The 19,978-nt window shown below is 41.4% G+C and overlaps 1 protein-coding gene across 7 annotated transcripts in view; it reads right to left on the bottom strand.

Annotated features, from left to right (window-relative positions):
- Positions 1-19,978, bottom strand: part of TSPAN4 (tetraspanin 4) — a 397,360-nt gene that overhangs the window by 65,062 nt on the left and 312,320 nt on the right. For all 7 annotated transcript variants that reach the window (XM_042884548.1, XM_042884552.1, XM_042884549.1 and 4 more), the window contains one exon: positions 744-935. In XM_042884548.1, the coding sequence (XP_042740482.1) occupies positions 744-935 (192 nt within the window). The remainder of the gene's footprint in view (positions 1-743; positions 936-19,978) is intronic.

The following is a 19,978-nucleotide window of genomic DNA, read 5'->3' as shown; positions in this document are numbered from 1 at the left end:
AGCAGCAATGCCATCTCAGTCTTCAATTCGACAGGACTAAAAGTATACACTAACATCAACTACAACAATCCCTCTCTACTGTAAAGTCAGTCCAGCATTGAGTGGCATCAAACAATATTTGATAAAATGCACTAGCTGTATGGCTCGAGCCTCTGCTAAATTATGGACAGCTGGTACCTTATTAATCTTTGATTTCACAACAACCTCCTTATGTTGGCACCTTTACTTCCTGACATCTCAATCTTTGGAGAGCTAACGATTGGCAAAATAAACACTGCCAAGTCTGAAGGACATCATTTCCAGTTTAAACCAAAATCAGTTTTTCTCTTCACATTTTCTGCCTACAGTTAAAATTCCACCCAGGACTTCACATCATCAGTGCCGTTAGAGCAGATGTTAAGAAGACGTAGCTTCCAAAGCTAAGCAAACAACAGTTCAAGGGTATACTGCAAAGATGTTTTCACAAATCTCTCCCTCCTCTCTGAAGAGTTCAAGGAAACCCACATAACCACTAACCCTTCCCTTCTTGCAGGTCTCATCCTGCAAAGATAGGCTAAAAGCACAGTCACAAATGATGCAGCAACCCCTCAGAACTACCAAAGACTGACTCCAACAATATTCACATCTCTTACACACCAAGTGGACCACCTCTGTTGAAATACAGGATATTGTAACATGCATAGGAATAGCGCCAGCATCTTAAAACAGCAAGCACTACAACAGCACAGCAGCTTAATACTTACACTCAGCAGGAGGCACTTGTTTTCTTTGATGGCACCTATGCAGCCCACGAAGCCAATGATCATGACAAAAGTTCCTGTGACAATCAGCAGATTGGCAGCTGACAGTGATGGGAAAGATGAAGAGAGGGTGGCAAAGTTCCCTTGAGTAACTGCCAGCCAGATGCCCACTCCAAGGATTCCACAGCCCCCCAACTGGAAAAATAAAGTGAAAAAAAAGCTCAGTTGTTGTATCAAAGTAACCCCAGATTTTAATCCATATCAATACAGCAGTGAATCAATACAGCTCCACTTGAGTAAACCCAGCAGCCATGCCTAAGAACGATCTTTAGTTACAGCACTTTCAGCCCAAAGTAGACAATGCAGACAAAGGAAAACACTTTATAAAGAGGAAATTTATCAATAAGATAATACAATCAAAAAATGGCCCAAATTTCAGATGAGATGAGGACTTCACTGGTTTAGGAAAAATCTTAAAGGGAAGCAGTAGTACAGGCTCTTCTGGTATGTGAGCAAGGAAAAGGGAGCATGGCAGCAAAGGCAGTCACCACCACAAAAACATCAAATTTACAATTATTATACACACAAGGAACTTTTAAAAATGCAAACAATTATAAGCCTGCTGTTTATAATTGAGATAAAGTCTGCACAATTGTAACAAACTGAGTAAAGTTGAGCAATTAAATAGAATTAAACCAAAGGGGATTTTGCATTATTATACAGTCACACAGCAGCGCATCACTTACATTTCTTTCTTTCCTACCTTCCCTTTAAAATAACCAATTTTTATTGAGTTTTATAATTGCACTTTATTATCCAAACCAATTAAAGGTGAGGAAAAAAAATTGCATTCATAGAGTAGTAAGCCACACATAGGAGCATATCAATTAAATGTCTGCATAAAATGGATGAACATAAGGCAACTCCTGAACCAGAAGAGGAAAAAGACAGAGCTAATCCTGGGCCAGAGCTAAGCCTCTGAAATGAAACACAGAAGAGAAACCCAAAAGCCAAAGCAATTTCTTAGTGCTAATTGCTAAGGTTGCCTCTGCATGATACTGAATTTCCCCTCAGGAGGAGACAAGAATGGTGGCTCTACCCTAGTTGCAAACAAGACTGCTTTTGCTCAGACCTAAGAAGCAAAACTGTACCTCATTGCAATGTACCTCAGCTGCATCAACCTGAATGTCTCCACTGAGAGAAGGCAGACCAGGACACGTGGACTCACAACATCTCATTAAGTTGTCTTTCCATATATATGCATCCCATATCGCAACATTCAAGCTGGTGCAATGTGCCCTTGGTAAGCACCAAGGAGGGACAGTACCTTCAGTGACCACATACACTGAAGTACCTTTCTTCACTGCCCACTTGTGTACTGTGATATTTACAGTGGTCTAAAATGACTAACCAGGAGACAGGAGTAGGAAAAATACTGAAGGAAGATAACCCATAGAAAATTATCTGGAGTACCTGAGGACACGTAAACAAAAGTTATCATCCTAGGCCAAGGAAAAAATGGAAAAAAGGAGGCATATATGCTCTAAAAAGGGAAGACAGTAAAATAATATCTATTGGGAAGAGGCCCAAGCTAAAACCAGAATAATCAGAGCACTGGCAATTAGTGCCAGTTCTTTCTTGCAAAGCAATTCCATAGCACCAATAAAAGGCAGCTTATTTCATTCCTTTTCACATTCTCTGTGTTGCTACATGCTTCAAGTAATACAGGTGCCTACAACTCCTGCTTGTATTTTAGGATGTGGGTGAGGACATGCTTGCTGTTCCTCCACCACCCACTAGGTTCTTTATGATGTACAACACACAACACCGAAGATGACATTTCCCTTAGAACATCAGATTACAGCACCATCTCCTTTCACAGTCATTCTTGGCTGCAAAACAGAGAAACCATTGGCAGTACAAAACTTCACAAAACCAGATGTTTGATGTAGAACATTGCAACTGTGGCTGTCCCATTTACATCAGGGCTGAATATTTCAGGTCAGTTTGTCAGCAGGAGCACCTCACTATGCTGTCCTTGATTCAGAGGTACTCTAATATATCTCAGGCTCTCTATCAGCTCATTATCTTTCTGTTTTTGAAGAGGGAACACATACTTTTTCCTTATGTCGACTAACCAAAATCTAACAAGTACAAAGGGATCCTTTGAGCATTAAACCATTTAGCTATAATGGATTTCACAAAGTGCTTCTTAGACAACAGCAGCACACACAACTGAAGGTTGCTGCACGTTACTCCAGCCCTGTTCCTCCTCCCACACCAGAATGTTTCCTTGTGGTGCTTGAATACGGTCACGGAGCTGCCATACAACTACCTGGAAAATGGAGGATGCCCTTGATGTTGGTCTACACTACTCTTTCCACCAAGGGCTGAGCCACAACTCTAAGTCTGTGGCCACAGGACACAGTAACACTCAAGCATCTGGTTAAGAACACAAATAAGGGAACTCAAGATCCACCAAGACAACCACAGGAACCTTTCCAATGAGGGCAGAATATTTTCTGGTTCCAAATGGCTCCCTTCCCTTTTGCTTCTCTTATTCTGAACAGAAGTGTAACTCCCAGTTTCAATTCCAGGGACCAGAGGGATCGTGTTTATTTATGCAAGGTATCTCAAACAGAAGAGAACTGTCATAATTGATTCTTTGCTGCCTGATTTGGTTTCTTCATCTTTGTCTCTAAGAAGCTATTAAACTATGGATAATTTTGCTTAGTAACTTATGCTGTTCCTTTTCCTCCACTCTTTCTTCCTCTACTCCATCTCTCAATCCTTGCTGGTCAAACAGGCAGAAGAAGAGTGATGAGATGACAAGTCTTGACAGCCTTCAGGATTTGCTGAGATACAAAATTAAGCAAAACCAAAACCATTACCAGGGCTACTCCTGAATATCTGGTGTCTTCCTTGCAAATAGCTGTCACATTTAGAACACACACTAAATGTTGAAACAAAAAGATTAGTGATAAGACTACAGCCTGAAGCTGGCAACCTTACACAACTCTGTATTGGTACTACATGGAGACTGCAAGGCTAATTCAAAAAGAATTAAAAAAGCAAAAAAACAAAGAAAAAATCCCCAGATGTCAGGCCACTGACGACATTTTTTAATCTTTTGTGGAATGTTTAACACATTCTTTGCCTAATTGTTCATGATATTCCACTCTCTCGAGCAAGGCAATTGTGAATGAAACAACAGAATGCAGCATCTTTTAACATTTTTTTCTAGTAAATGTTGCATTTTTTAGTAAAATCTTTTATTCTAGTGCCCAATCTGGGATAGTTTCATAGCCCTAAGACTGGAGATTGAATTGAGATTTTAATTATGTTTGTGGTCTAGGATAGACTGTGGTGGAAACCTGGAAGAGGCCATCCAATGTGCCAGTTTCTCAATTCTAAAGTATCAACTATAAAAACATAAACAGTGGGTCCTTAGCAAGCCCTGGACTTTGCAGTTGACTGTGGAAGGAGTGGTTCATTTTGCTTACGACAAATTGCTTGTGGGCATTTAAATAGCAGAGTGTAGCAGTAAAGCTGGTGGCTCACCCTAAGAGCAGAGATTCAGTCCATCTCTTTCTCCCTGGGAGACACAGCCACGTGCGAGTTCACTCTCTTAGCAGAAAAGCTGTCTGCAAAATTAGATCCTCCAAATTGTTCTAATGGGCTACAAAATAAATTATTCAGGCTTTAGAGCATACACTTAAAATTGATCTTACACTATTGTAAACAAAGTAATCCCAAACAACCCCGGATATATGCGTGCTGTTAGAGAAAATAATTCTGAAGTTACAGCTACACACTTAAAATACAGCAGGAGAAATTGCCTCATTGTTCATCATAATGGTGTTGGTGTCCTTAAGTGTTTTTTATATTGGTTTTGTTACACTGAGAATGCATCTAATCAAGGCTTCTCATACTGTGACTGATTAGGATCTACCCATCACACTTCCCTTTTAGATAAAAACTATTCCTGTTATATTAAAAAATCCACTGATAACAGGACTCAAGTGGAAGCACGACCAGTTTTTTTACAGTTATAATAATTCACTTAGAAAGATTTTTCTCTCCCAGTCTCCACAAATTTAAACTGGCTTAAAATGGCTTTCTCAATCCCACTTGCTACGCAGTTATTCTTCTGCAAATGTTCTTCCCCCTCCTTTAACTATGGAGTAAGAGCTTACAATGAAAAAATCAACATCAAAGTATTAATAGCTGTGATGTGAACATTACCCAGCAAACGCTCTTGTAATGTAAGGCGTACTTAAATAACTGTTTCTTTTAGCTAGATACATATGTCAGGTGGAAATGTAATATATATGTACACTGACAGGATGCAATGAATCCAGGATCCTACATGCACAAAGCAGAAGCTCACGTGCTACTGCAGGGACTGCAGCTTTCTCTACAAGCACACAGACAACTTCTTGCTGTAGCAGCTGCCTGTCTTGTTGAAGGATCTGGAAACTAGCCTGCTGGCCACTTGTAGAGAACATCTTCAAGCCAGCATTGGTACGGCCTTCAGACTACCAAATAAATCTCTGGACCTGTATCTGCATCACATCACCATATACTGAACGTGCAGCCAGTGTTCCACCACTGGGATGGGCTCTTTAGCAGAGCTTATCTGATATTCACCAGCAGCATCACCACAGTGCAGCACATGCTGCAATTCTCTTGCTAGTCAGAGGTCTAAAATCTAACAAATGTAAGAGGCGAGGATGTCATAAAAGTTCATCTCTTTGTGCCTTGGATTTTGGAAAGTTAAATGGAGTACTGCATGAGGAACTGAAGTGCTTTCTGCCTTTATTATAATTAGGCTCTAGGGCTCTGAACTGCAGAGCCAAACAATAAGTGCAAGCCTCATGTAGGATGGCCGTGATCTGAGCAACATCATTTTAGCTATGATTTAAAAAAGAATCAGCAAAAAACCATCAGTTCGTGGGGACAACATTCGTGAGAGTGAAGAGACGGGAATAGAAGCAATCCCTAAAATCCAGTATCGGATAGGAAAGGAAAATAGAGAAAGATAATTTTTAAAACAGGCAGAGTTCATTTTGTCCACGGGTTTAAAACCAATTAAAGTACTTTTTACGAAAACACTAACATGTACTTTGGAATTTGCTGCCACAGTTTTGTGGATATCAAAATATAAGCAGGGTCAAAAAGAGATTACACAAAGCCAAGGAGGGCAAAGTGCGCTGGTTTTATTGAAAATGACATCTTGAATGCAAACCTTGCGTACGAAGAACTTAAAACTGTAAATTGAAGCAGCTGAGAAAAGTATCCATTTTCTTATATTCCCTCTCAGCACTCCTAACTGGCCATGACCCAAAGCCGGGTATTTGGCTAGATGAAACCTGGTCAACATTATGGGCATTTGTAAGTTCTCCTTACCTCACTCTTTTCCCCCCTCTAGTTTTAGTGCTCACTTAGAATTTAAACATGAAGGTTTTTTTCTTGCTTGGCATCAGCCTATTTTCAGACATGGGTTTATGGAGAGAGACACCAATGAAAGAGTTAATTCCCTGTTTCTCCTTACCCACATCATACTCTCATATATATATATATATATATAATTTTTTTTAATCAATGAGAGCATGGCCTATTCAAACCAAATTGAGGAGACCTGCCATGCAATTAGTTACAAGGTCAGAAATCTCTTTCCCTCTCTCAGATCCACTGCAGAAGCTGTATTTCTCTTCCACTGGGCACAGTGATTACAGTCGCAGGTCTAAGCTGTAGGATCACCCTGTAAGCTCCAGCGTTGGTGAATCAGCAGCTAAACTACAAGCAACGCAGTACTTAAACTACAGTACATTAAAAAGAAGAAATAAGGATCGAGTTATTTCACGCATTTTGGAGCTGAGTAAAGATACCTCCACTTCTGCACTTCACACACATGCATTCCCTTCTCCTGTTATCACTGCCTTCTGCTCTTGCATCATGACCCAGGTTGTCAGTAATGTTTATGGAATTTGGACAGCCACCAGCAAATTCTCAGCTGTCATCACTCCAGAGCACTTCAGCTGTCTCGTAATTTGCATCAAACAATCAGTGAGAGCTGGCTTACAGAGCCACTAGATCCTTGCAAGAAGTCTCCTGATTTCCCACTACTGAGATTAAGCAGCCTATTAAAACTTGGCTGAACGCAAACACATGCCTTGTGCACCATGCATGTCTTCTGCACCCTGGCTATCAGGCTGTGTCCCTTAAGGAGGTCTTTTCAGAGCAGCATAAGGGTAGAAAAGTCATTAGTCTATTCAGTCATAGGATAGACCTAAAAAGTCTATTGAAGCTTGGGATTTCAACAGGAGGCTGCGTCATGAGGTTTGCACAGAAGGAAAACAAAACAAAGCAAAAACCAACACAACAAACCTGCAGTCCACAAATCCCTTCTGGAGAGTAGAAGACTCAGGAAATAATTTCCTTGCCTAATTCAGACGGGCTCTCAGCCGCACTGCTTTACAGACAGACACGTCTGGTCTCAGCTCGGATGAGCGCCAGATCCACCTAGCAGACAGACATTATTCCACAGAAATTACACATCACAAATGGATGCTGCTCTACTCTCAGACTCAACACTTTCTTGATAAGAACATCTACTCACTGTAGCATATTAGCTTCAGCCAAAATTTTATTTTGTTCTGGTGTCATTTTAGTCCACTCTCAAACTCTTCTCTGATATCTCTATGACTCTGAGGAAGATGTTTCAAAAGAGTGCATCTGAGGAAAGCACAAAGTATTTCAAATGTCAATCTCTTCGTCTTTGCAGATAAGCAGTGCACAGCAATTAAAAATTAAAAGCTCTATGAAACTAGTTGTTAGCCACTCCATTTCCGCATTTTGCTTAGGAAAGTGATGTTAAGGTAAGGTATAAAAATGTCATCTTGCAATATGGGGCATTATGTATGTGCCCAGAATCTTCTGAGAGCCACACAGCTCTCCTCTTCACCAGTGCCAGCCAGCATGGCAGATCACTCGCTGCCCCCAATCAGCACTGTTGCACGAGACCTTTTCTTACAAGGTGATTCACTTGCTGTCTGCCTCTCCATTACAAGCTGCTGTCCAGTGGTGCAACACAGTATAGAGCTAGAAATTATTTCAAAGCTGATGTTATGCATCATCCTGGGTTTCATGCTCTCATTGCTCTCTTCCTTGCTATTGGCACAGGTTTGAAGATACACACTTTAGGAGCTCGTGTTATAAATAAGATTTGTTTTAGGATATTCCAGCCAGTGTGTGAGCCTGACAAATAGCGAGAGCTTTTATCAAGCTTGAAAATTCTACAGACTTTGGAGCTTATGGGAAAAGAAATATCATAAGAAAGGCATTTGTTTTCATAGTGTCAATAATGGAAACACAAGAAGTTGTTTTTTCAGTTATCCTGCAGAGGAAAGAGCCTCAAGAGCTTAAGCCTTAAGAAATTCATTATCCCTCCCCAGTCGAGTTCCACCACTAAATTGCGGCCCCATACAACTAAAGTAAGTTCAGGGCCAACTGAAGATGTAAAAAGACAGAATATCATACTGACACCCTGCTAATGGAAAAGTGAATAAAAAGCCTTTCAGTTAATCCCTGCTGCTTTATGAGCTGTATTCTCCTAAGCACTTGCTCTTCTAAATCATAGTTATCTATCAACTACTGTTACAAAAGAACACAACTGCAACAGTTAGGAGTTAACACATCCAGTGTAAAAACTGTATTTTCCTTTTACAGGTTCAAAATTCATTGAAACACTTCAATATGCTCAGTGCCACCCTTATCCAGCAAAGCACTTAAGCACATGCTTAACTGTCAGTGACTTTAATTAGTCACTGTCTTTCCAGGTTTGAGTTTTAACCTCTAACAAAGCAAAAGCGTTAAAGCTCCTCAAACATCATTTCTAAATTCATCTGGGATGACAGTAATGAAATCGATACAGTCCTAAGGAAGAATATATGCATTGGGTCTGGAATCAGAATGAATAAAATGAAGTTAAAGCTTTTAAAAAGAAGCAGAAATGGAAGAAAACAGAATGTGCTCTGCAATCTCAGTTATGTGCCCTTTGTAAAATAATAGTTTCTAGTGACTTCGGAGCATAAACTGGGAAACAACCAGATCTGGAGTTCTAGATGCAATTTTTGTCACTTGTTGCCACATACATGTTGCTAAATACTGAAAATGAAAGAAGCAAAAGGTGAAATTTGGTCTTCTACACAGCATAAGAACTGAGATTTCTGGAAAGGAGATTATCTACAGAGAATTTTACCCAAACCATCTGGTGAGATGCCAGGAGAAACTATGGATAATGAGCACCAAATAATGACACCAGAAGCCACAGCTCAGTTCTTTGGTTTACACAGATTTCTTGCACAAGAAATAACACAGATTATTTGGTGTCTGTAGTGTTATTCTCTTTTAGACATTGAAAAGGTTTAGATTGAGATATACTGAAGTAAGATGACAGGGGTCATAGAAAACCAAACATAAACAAACAGATTTCTTAAACAATACAAAGCCAAAAGAGACAGTCTTTCTGTTTCATTTTACTCAAGATGTTTTTAAAACATGTGCTAACAGGCACAGTCTGCAGCAAAATGCAAGTAAAAATATTTTTATGTTAGATGTATAATCCATCCATAGAGGTATGCAGATAGCACAGGGCTGGTTACTATAGAAACCCCTAGAGTGCATATAGATACATACTATAGTTGGAATGTAAAATTAGTTGTGTATCTAAAAGAGAAAATTGCTGATAGTGTGGGAAAGAAAGAGCTAAGGCTGATATCCTTCCTCACAAAAGCTTCCAAGAAATACCGAGTCTTGACTATATAAGCCTATATCTGATTAAAAATGCTCTGAATAAAGGGTCTCCCATGATGCACACTGGCAGAAGATAATCTTAGTTCTGAAAGTTGAGGCAGATCAGGAAAACAGTCCCTGGTTTTTCGTCCTGAAATGGGGGAGGCTTGGGGATGTTGTTTTTACTCATGTGTTTGGCTCTTTACATCTCAAGGCTGGTTTTAAGAGCATCCTTTCCACAGGTCCCAAATCATGCTGATGTAATTTCACTGTGATAATGGCTAATTTTCCTGATGGAGACCTTTTCAAAGAGAAATTGGTTTTCTTGGTCTAACCAATCAAGTAGGTCATCTTCCCCTGAAGAATACAGCTATTCCATACTCTCCCCTGCCATTTGTACTTTCGATGTTCAGTCATTTGCTCAGCAGCTGGTGGCACTAGAATGACACAGATACAAGGATATTTAGGGTCACAGCCAAGTAATTCTCTGAAGACTGTCAGAGGGCAGGCAGAGGGCCAGAGGTGCAGGTTAGTGGGAATGCCAGAAGCAGTGCACTCTGTTCCCTTGGTCCCATCACAGATGTGCCTGCAATCTGCCCTGCCTCGAGCAAGCAATACCCTGAGTCCTTTCAAAGACAAATGTGCTGGACTGCAGACAGACCATCACATGGGCAGCTCACTCCTTGAGTGGCTCAAGTCCTGCTCAGGAAAAACAGTAGGAAAAATTTCTAAGAAAAAGGAGTGGTAAGGTACTAGAAAAGGATGCCTAAGGAGGTGGTGGAGTCACTGTCCCTGGAGGTGTCCAAGAACTGTGTAGGTGTGGCAATGAGGGACATGGTGGTGATGGATTGACAGCTGGACTAGATAAACTTAGAGGTCTTTTCCAACCCTTATGGTTCTGTACATTGAGCCACCTCCAGTAGGCACAGGAAGGTTTCAGAAAGCAATTGGACTTTCACACAATATCCCAGCTCCTAAAAGCTAGGAAGCTCTGTGACAGACTCCAGCATGACTCTCGTATCTGAACAACGCATGAAAAACTTGTCACTGATATTTATTAACAGGCTCCTTCATATTCATGCTAATAGTAAAGCTAGCGATACTTCCACAGTGCAGAATAACAGCATTCTACAGCATCAATCAATGAAAGCAATGTAAAGGGGGAGCTTAGTATTGCGAATAAAATGAACTAAGTAACACCTGGAATACTAGGCGAAGGTATTCGTGCCTTGTGTACAAAAGAAAATTGTGCAATGAAGGTCTGGTTCAGATCACTCTGATGCAATTCTTTCTTCTCCTTTTCTCTCCCTGTGGCCTCCCCATTGCAACCACTGCCACGTTTTGCTGTGAAAACCCATTACTGTCTGGGATGGAACGTGACCTCTTGTCTGCTCTAAGAGCTCACTGGCAAAATGAATGCACACAGTCTCAATATTCTTTCCTGTATTAAACAAAACCACCCCAACCAGGGTACCCAAGATATAAATATATCTCCATGCAGGAAGCCAAGCATACTAGCAGTAGCAACACTAATGAAATTTGAAATGCATTGTGACCCACTAAGACCTTCCTTTACTGAGGTTTAGCTATTCACTGAGACAGGGAGAATGATGAAATTTGTGCACCACCACAAGCTTTTCATTAAAAGACTTTTTGAAATAGTCCCATCAATAAATAGTTCACATAGCCTTAGGAAAGGTTTTTGCCACTTTTAGGATCGATGCCCTAATCAATAACAGAGTTGTGAGCAATAATCACACCCAAATGATAAGCACTTCACAAAGCTCATCTGCTTTCACTGAACACCATCAGAAAGCCAAGGAAGATGAGATCCAAATCTTTTATGGATTCTTCTAAATGGATTGTTAATAATATTTGTACAGGCAAACAAAGTATTAACTACCATCACAATTGCCTAACAATGCCATGTAAGCAGTCTCTTGTAACAAAACCAGCATTATGCCCAGAATAGCATCTCTCACTGATGAGTCCAAATGTCTCGTCAAGACAACTATTCTAATTGGATGGGAGTACAAGAGAAAGCAAAGATTATTCCCTTGTTTTATGTTAGCAATTTTTAATGATTGTTTATTTATATTAGGCTTTGCTATGCAATAGCACATTTGAGACTTTTCTGCACTCTTACTGGTGCTATTTATATACGATTGCTGTATCCCAAGCCACTTCCAAGCACGGGCAGCACGCCATCAGTAATGAATGCCACCTCAAATAATCTTTTTTTCTGCACTAGTTATCCCCAAAGGAAACAATATAGTCTTCTCTTATCATGAACCAACTATCTGCTATGGAAGCATTTCAGCTGCTTTGGAATAAACACATCTCCGATCAGCAATGTCACTGCAACGTATAGATAGGAGAGCCCATAGCATCCCTTGTCTTCATATTTTACTTGGCTTTATCTGTTTTGGGGAATCCACCGAAGTGAGCACAGAGATTACGAAGTAAAAATGAGTATAAAGCATCCTTTAAACAACAAGTCCGCACTACAGGCTACCTAACAGTGCCCTTCTTGTCTTACAAATACTGCTGTCAGCATCTGAACAGCTCAAGATTTTTGGAACAAATCCCATCTCCCTTTGTCACGTGCTACAGGATACAACACAGAAAGACCGCAAATATTTCGGTCTAACTTCAGACCCGTGCAACTAACTTTTGGACATTTAAGGTGGCTTGCATGTGACTGTTGTCACTTTAGATGTCAAGGCTATCAGTAGCATCTAAATATCAGCGTAGCTTAATCTAAGCCCACCTTTATCAGCACCATTAGCAGCACTGATCGAAATTCCCCTGACCACATCCACAGCCCAGATGCCCACAATGACCAGACAGCTGTAAAGGTCACTGCAGCCCAGGGCAGCCCCACCCCTGGTCAATGCAGAGATCACAGGGGTGACCAACAGAAAATCCCTCTGCTGTCCTGTTTCCTAAAAGATTCATCTAAGATAATGATCACTGCAAACGACAGGTCATGAAATTTCATGATCCTCCCCGAAGTGATTTGGTAATTAACTCATCTACCCTTATTAATTAAAAATTACATATTGCTTTTTTTTTTGCCTACCTTATGGTAAGACCATGCTGTCGTATAGCTATTAAAGCCCCGTGCGTGTGCAAATACACACAGAGCGTGAGGAATCAAACCCTCCCAGTTCAGCAAATGGAAAGCATTCAGCTGTACATGTTCTTGCACTGCCCGTCACACGTGTCGCTTGGCAGCTCTTAATAAAGGAGGATGACTGACATGAATTTATAGCTTATTACTTTGCCCCCTCACGTTATAAATTCATGAAACAGTTGTACTTTATTGCAGTTTTATGTGTGTCAATTTTATTTACATACTCTCTCTTGCCATTAGAGGGGAAAAAAGCTTTTGGGTTTCTGGAGATTCTCAATCACTCTGTGCTGGGGCCTGAAATGGGATGGAAACAAAGACTTCTGGCTCATCTAAAAATAAACCGCCACCTCAAACTCTTTCTCAGCACAACCTTCCATCACAAAGCACTGCTACATAAATACAGCTTTATAAATTATGTATCTTAAGTCTTTGTGTGCTCACAGCAGTTTACCAATAAATGTTCGGCGATTCCTTCTGAAAAAAAAAAAAAAATAGGTCATAAAATCATTGCTAGTGATGATAAATGATTACAGCTTAATAACAGTCAAGCTGACAAAACTGAAATGTCCACAGGGTGTACTGCAATTCTAATGCCACAGGTGGAAAAATAAAAAGCTTCCAAATACAAATGTTACAGCCTTCAGCAGAGAGGAAAACTAGAGAAAGGCCTTATGACACCAGGCTGCGTACTAACTCTAGGATGTCCCCCAAAACAGAAATGGCAGAAATTTAATGCCAACTTAACAGGTGAGGGAATAAACCTGCTTCAGGACAGAGAGAATTGCAATGTGTCTGTGGAAGAAGACTGATGAGAGAATAAGATTAGAGGGAGATGTGGGATAAGAAAAGGCAGTTAAACATTGAAAAGCATAACTTTATTCAAACAAGAAGAGGATACCTTGGATACTAAACTCTATTCTTGGGTTAACTAGAACTTCAGTTTATGGATAGGAAGGAAGAAGGGGTCAACAAGACTCTTGTTTGAACTTCAGGCTAAAAACCGTATTTGTGAATCAAGTGAAAAAATCTTTTTAAATATCTCTTCATCAGGACACTTACAGTCTGCAGCTGTACTGTAAAGAACCTGCTCATAATTAATAACCCATAGCCACTTAAAGCTAAATGACTGATTTCAAATTGCAAACGAGCAGCTGAGTAATGAGAGAATGTCTCAAGTTGATTTCAGAAATCTCCATACCAATTCTGATAACATTTTAACAGGCGAGACGCAACCAAAGGGACAGAAAGCTCCCATCGTTGGAGCTTTGCTTTAACAGCTTGCCTTCAAACAACACAGTGAATACCTAATGGCATCACTTCAGTATTTTTTCTGGCATTTCAGTCCAGCAGGTTCCCTTGCTCTGCCAATGTCAGGTAAGCTTTATTTATCAAATGACAGCAATGCTTCTGCTAAATCGAGAATGATGAGATCTTTCCTGGCATGTGGCACATCTCAAGGACCATGCTACTGCAATGGATTTTTCCCAGGAAAACAACAAAGAAGTATCTAATTTTCAGTCCAGCTCCCCCTCTTTCCCACATCCCTTTAAGAGCATCCATGGCCACTGCAATGTTTGCTGACAAAAGAAAAGGACATGTATGAAAGCATGGCTGAAATATTGCAAGACACAGAAAGTAAGCAGGATGAATGAGAGTCTTCAAATAAAACTGGAAAGATAAAGGAGAGAAAATGCAAAGAAAAGTTATTTGAGTAAATAGCCTATTCTGCTTAGTTCCCTTCATACTCGGTGATCTGAATATTCCCTCACCATCCTTGCCCTTCCATGCTGAGATATGCAACCTCAGCAACTTTTGCTATTTTCCAGGAAGCCTGCATTCAAACCTACATTGAAGACCTTCTGTGTTCACTGGACCAAAACCCCTTTCTGCTCAATGACTCATTTCCTTATGGAGAGAGAATGAAGCTCAAAGAAACCTTTTGCACGCAATTGATAGAGAAAACAGGCAGAAAGGGATCACCACCCCAAGGGACAGAAAACTGCCAGACTATGTAAAGAAACCCAACGCTAGAAAATATTTCCCACTTATGTTCAGCAGGCTTTTGTCATCCAAGCTATCTGATGCTATGGATTCAACGATACGTTATCTGGAAGTCATCCTTCAGATTTTTTGCACAGCCTCCAAAAAACAGACCTGCCAGTAGCAGTCTTCCTATCTACCTCCACCATACCACAACTATGAGAGAAGCATTCTCCCTACAAAGCAGCTGATGTGCTGCTGCTCTCTCCCAGGGTCAGGCGTATTACTTCGAGTAAGACAAGATGTAGGAGGCATGGTCCCATTTTTCAGCCAGTACCTCTCTTACCATTCCTACAAACCTCCCTCTGGTGCCACCAGAATCGCCTACACGCTGCGCAGCTGCTCCATGCTGGACCTTGACCCATGATGGAGCAAGAAACAAAGCTGTAAGCGTCACTGCAGAGGCATATAGATTTTCTCAAAGAAGTCTGCCATTTAACAGAATGCCTGTCTTTCTGGTTCAAAATTGCAGGGAGTAAACTGTGTTCAGGCAGGAGATAATAAGCTAACAAAGAAAATACAGATTTGGAAGCAGAAAAAAAGTTAGAGAAAAGCTCCAGAGAAAGCTTTCCCTTCATTGCAGTAGCACAGGGAAAGCTGATGAAAATACGATGTCACTATGCTCCTTTATTTTAAGGGAGAACGTGGCTGTTGGCAAGCTGCTGTCTGGGTAATTGCTTCCTCCTTGGTCCGGTGAATCTGAGATTTGTTGTCAGCCTTCCAGGGGCAGGGAAAAGCTCATCTATCTCTTCCATTTTATCAGGATGAAATGGCCATGGGATTTGCTCAGTTGCGCAGCATTAGAGTGAATGATTACAAGGAAGTGCTAAAGCACCACCAAGACATGCGGTGCTGCCACGGCTGCGCATCACTCCTCTCTGACAAAAACTAGTTCTTAAAAGAATAATTATCTTAAGTTGTAATCTTCAACAGCTGTGGATGGTGCAATAGCTATAACTAGGTTTTGAAATACTAGCGTCTTAAATAAATACTCCTGTCAGGACCTCCGAGTGATCAAAGCATGACACCATTTCCAGAGAGCTCAATGTGGTATTGAAGTCAGCTCTCTTCAGGCTTTCTATGTAAAACGTTATCCTGCTCTCACAAGCCCACTAAAAGCACAGTCAGGCTTACCTTGACAGCTTTGTACACAGAATTCTGTATGTTCAGCCTGCCTGCACCAACTTGCACATTAGAACAGGCAGAGCAGAAGAGATTTTAGAGAGAAAGAGGCAATGGCTTGCCCTGCAGTGCAACCTCCTTCTTCAGGAGTGACCTCCCCAGGCAACGCTCCTGTTCAAAGAGGTTCTCATTTGGGAGCGGGCTAATTCTGTCACATTTACTTTCACTCAATAGACAAGTTCTGTAGAGCCTTGCAGGCGGTACAATGTTTTTCAGACTGAAGTGGAAAAAACCTTGGCTTAGGAAGGAATCCTGCAGCTTTGTTTTACTCTAAATACATTCAAACATCAAGGCCTTCCTCTTTTGAATCAATGCAATCCAGGACAAAGCACGAAGTGAGTCTACAAGGGCTGCAGGTAGCTGGGAATGTCCCCCAAACCCCCATGATGCCAGTGACACAACAGCACTTGGCACTTAGCACACTAAATGTACTTCAGGGCTTTCAACAAGTAAAACTTTCACCTTCCCTCGCTCTTAAATTGGCAAAACAAGCATACTGTTCCCTTAAAGCCAGCCAGAAATGGGAAATTAACTCTGACAAGGGGGACAAGACGCTCACCGTGAAACTTCCCCTGCCTACTACCCAATAGCAACTCTTGGAAAGCCAGGCTTATTACAGACACAATTGACTCACAATGAAACTTTGCTATAGGGCAAGAAAACTACAGGCAGAAAAATAATTTCTCTCTGTGCAGCATCTGCTTGCTGACTTTATTGCTGTTGCCAACTCAAACTGCTGAATTAAATAGTGGCAATATTTGTACAGGCAGGAGAAACACTCAGAATCACTAAGTGAGAAACTGTGCTCCTCTCTTTCTACACCCATTTCTGTCCTTAGCAGAATGGACCCTCCGAAGCTCCGCAAGAGTCAACTTTTCTCAAGGTGCCTCAAAGCACGTACACAACTGCTCTGCACACAGGCTCAGGCAGAAGGGTTTCAACATGGGGTTAAGCAGGTGCCAAACACTTCGTGCAGAACTCAGCTGGTACCTTCTCCAAACTGATGGCCACAAGGAAGCAGGAGGCTGCCTGGCTCTGCGGCTGGAGCACCGACCAGAGACTGCTCATTGCCTCTCGGTTATTATATGGTTATTATCCCTGAGCTGCTCTGGAGACATTAGAAGAGTGTTCCACCACATCCTGTGCAGCGCTCAGCCCCGATCATTACATTGTACCTCTGCAAATGCCCACTACAGTCTGTTACTGATGGCACTGGTTCATTCTTGGGTGCCAGAATGGCTTACTACCACCTGTCCCACAGCAAACAGATTGATGCAAGGGCAGCCAAAGTCCTTCTGGCATTGACTGGGGGAAAAACATCGGCCAGGCAACAGACAGAGGAAATGTGCAGCAATTCCAGCCTCATCTGGCCCATGTGAGGCACTTCAACAAGTTTCACTCCATGGAGGCAATTTCCATGGGCACAGCGGAGGGGACGAACCACTGAAGCGTAACACACTGCACCAGACATGTCATCTACCTTGCTGAAGCCAGAGATGATTTTACAAGTGTTATTCACAGCTGCATGCACAGGTTTCCCTGGCTGTTATTCGTGCCCTTCTCCCCCAGGTCCCTTCTGATACCAATGGTCTTTGCTTTCTGTGCTGTAACAGGCTAAACCTGCAGCTGGGCACACCAGATGAGAAAGAAGTAAAGTAGTTTCAGTCTGACCCTTCAGTGCAAATCAGAAGTAGTGGTGTATGCAATACAAGGAAGCTATGCAAACACGTACAAACCTTTCCTGATGTGACACACCTTCCCCTTCACCTGAGGGGAGCATAGCAAGCAGTAATGCAGGAAAGCAAAACACAGGCCCCTTAACTGTCTTCAACTAAAAGAACTGTTGTCAATTCTATGCAACTTGCTAACTTTCTAGAGGTAAACCAGAAGCAAGTCAGCAGAGCATGTGCAGTGAGATCAGTGGTTTGGAAAATTTGGTCAACTCATACAATCGCATTCTGTAAATGGGAAGAGTCTGAAGCAGTAAGAGAGACTCTCCAGTACTCTCCGGGGGAGAAGCAGCAGCATGAAGTGTAATGAAGGTAAAATAATTGAATCCCTCTCTCTTTTTTTTATTTTTAAATTCCACTTTCTGAATTTGTTCGTGAAGAATATCAAACTAAACCAGGCCCAATTTATAAAGCCGGCTGGCTCTATTGATAAAGTTTTGCTTCTTGAAAGACTCCTGCTAGGATTAGCTCAAGCATTTGTAAAGAAGAAAAGAAAGAGGCAGCTCTCTCTCTTTTCGCAGTGTATCCTCTCTTGCTGTTTCAAATCAAGTGTGAAAAACTGACACATGAGTGAACTGCATATTTGGTTAGGCTAGGGAGAGCTGGTAAGAACCAATCTTTTTGATGCTTTTTCCCAAGCATACCCAGAAGTGAATTACAAGAAATTTTGGAAGGAAAAGGCAACACTGCTACAATCAGGTCTGTCTTGCAGAGCCATACCCAAACCTCCTCTGACTTCTGGTTGAGGTTCCCAGTCATTTCCCCTTAGCAATTTTTTATGGGGTTCTACCACTACACAGAACTTACAAAGCGATCTTTTGCAAAACAAAGGGGTGACGTTGAAGACAAATTCCTCAACCATCCTAAACTGCTCGAAGGTCTTTTCTTCTCCTCTTAGCGCTGCACCCACTTGCAGGTAGTAGGACTATTATTAAAATGCAGAAATATCTCCAGATAACTGAGCAGGAAAGAGCCTATTGAGTTTTTTATTATGTGTACTCCCAGTGCCATAGAGACTCTTGCCAGTTCTGAACACAGGACCAACCTGCACATAAATATGCCACGTTTAAGAGTGTTACAACTGTTTACTGGTGTAAGTGCTTTCCCTGGAAGGACGCTGATGCAAGCAGTTACCATATGTCACTGTAACGTGCCCCCATAAAAGCACACAGTTCCAGAAGACTGCTGGGCTTCTACACAACAAAATCTGTTCACCCTTTTTTCATCTTCTTGTTTTGTTGAAGGAGAGAAAGGAAGAAACAATCCTGTATTTTATTCCTATGTTTTCAGTCTTGTTCATTCTGTTTCTAATATTATTTTACTTTCCTTCTGGAAAAAGTAAAGAAGGGCAGAAGACCTCCTCATTCTGTTGCCACAACAATGGCATTAAAAACAAAAACCCCACAAGTGGCAGCACAGAGTGTAGTACATAAAGACATAACAAAAATCCAGCCATGCTGGAGCTGAGGTGCAGCTTTTCTCTGCATAGAATTTTTGCAGCCCCGTTGTTTCTGAAGGCAGCCAACATTGCCCCTAAGCTGCTAACTTTCCTTCATGGAGCCTCCACAGACATAAATTGTACAGATTTGTGAAGTTCATCAAATTTACATCTGGCACTGTTGTTTTTATCAGCCCTCCTTCACTATCGGTTTTCTATTCCAGGACCCTACTTTTCCCCTTGTCCACCTAACTGAGCAGTTCCCAGCTGTCCAAATAACACGGTCAAAATGAATTCCCCCCTCCCCCCACATCATCTCCATGGCTGTTTCCCTACTCTCTGCAATTACTACTGTCACCTCTTGGCCATTCCACATCCTGATTCTTGTATCCTGCTTGCATCTTCCTTTACCACACTGCTCAGCTCCTCCTCCTGTTTCAAAGCAATTAAAAAAAAAAATCCAAAACCTTGCATTATATATAAAATCATATTCATCCTTTCTCATTCTTGACATCAGCAACTCCCATAACTTGTCTGCACCCTTCACATGAATTGTCTTCTTCTCGAGGAATTTTAACAGCTCACCAAAGATAGATGTTTACTTGTCATTATTACTCTTACAATCCCTTTGCCCCACTACACACCGTAGTCTTCACCATGTAATCTGTGCCACGCATCCAAGGAACACTGCCTGTTAAAATTACAAAGGAAGCCAATCAAAACTGACAGCATATGTTCTCCTAAATAACTCTGGCATTTGTAATCAAACACTGAAAAGCCGAAAGGTTCTCAAGCAAATGCAGAAGGTGTCACAGATGACGTAAGCGAATGTTATCACCAAAACGGTCACTCCAGAGAACTCAGAGCAATCAGCTTGCTGTGCCTGGGCAATGCTCTGTTGTGATAAAGCACTTCT

This window comes from Lagopus leucura, unplaced genomic scaffold, assembly GCF_019238085.1.
Source record: "Lagopus leucura isolate 7727_CA_CO unplaced genomic scaffold, USGS_WTPT01 Super-Scaffold_100044, whole genome shotgun sequence".
In the NCBI taxonomy this organism is placed as follows: Eukaryota; Metazoa; Chordata; class Aves; order Galliformes; family Phasianidae; genus Lagopus; species Lagopus leucura.
This window is presented reverse-complemented; position numbering and strand designations above follow the sequence as displayed.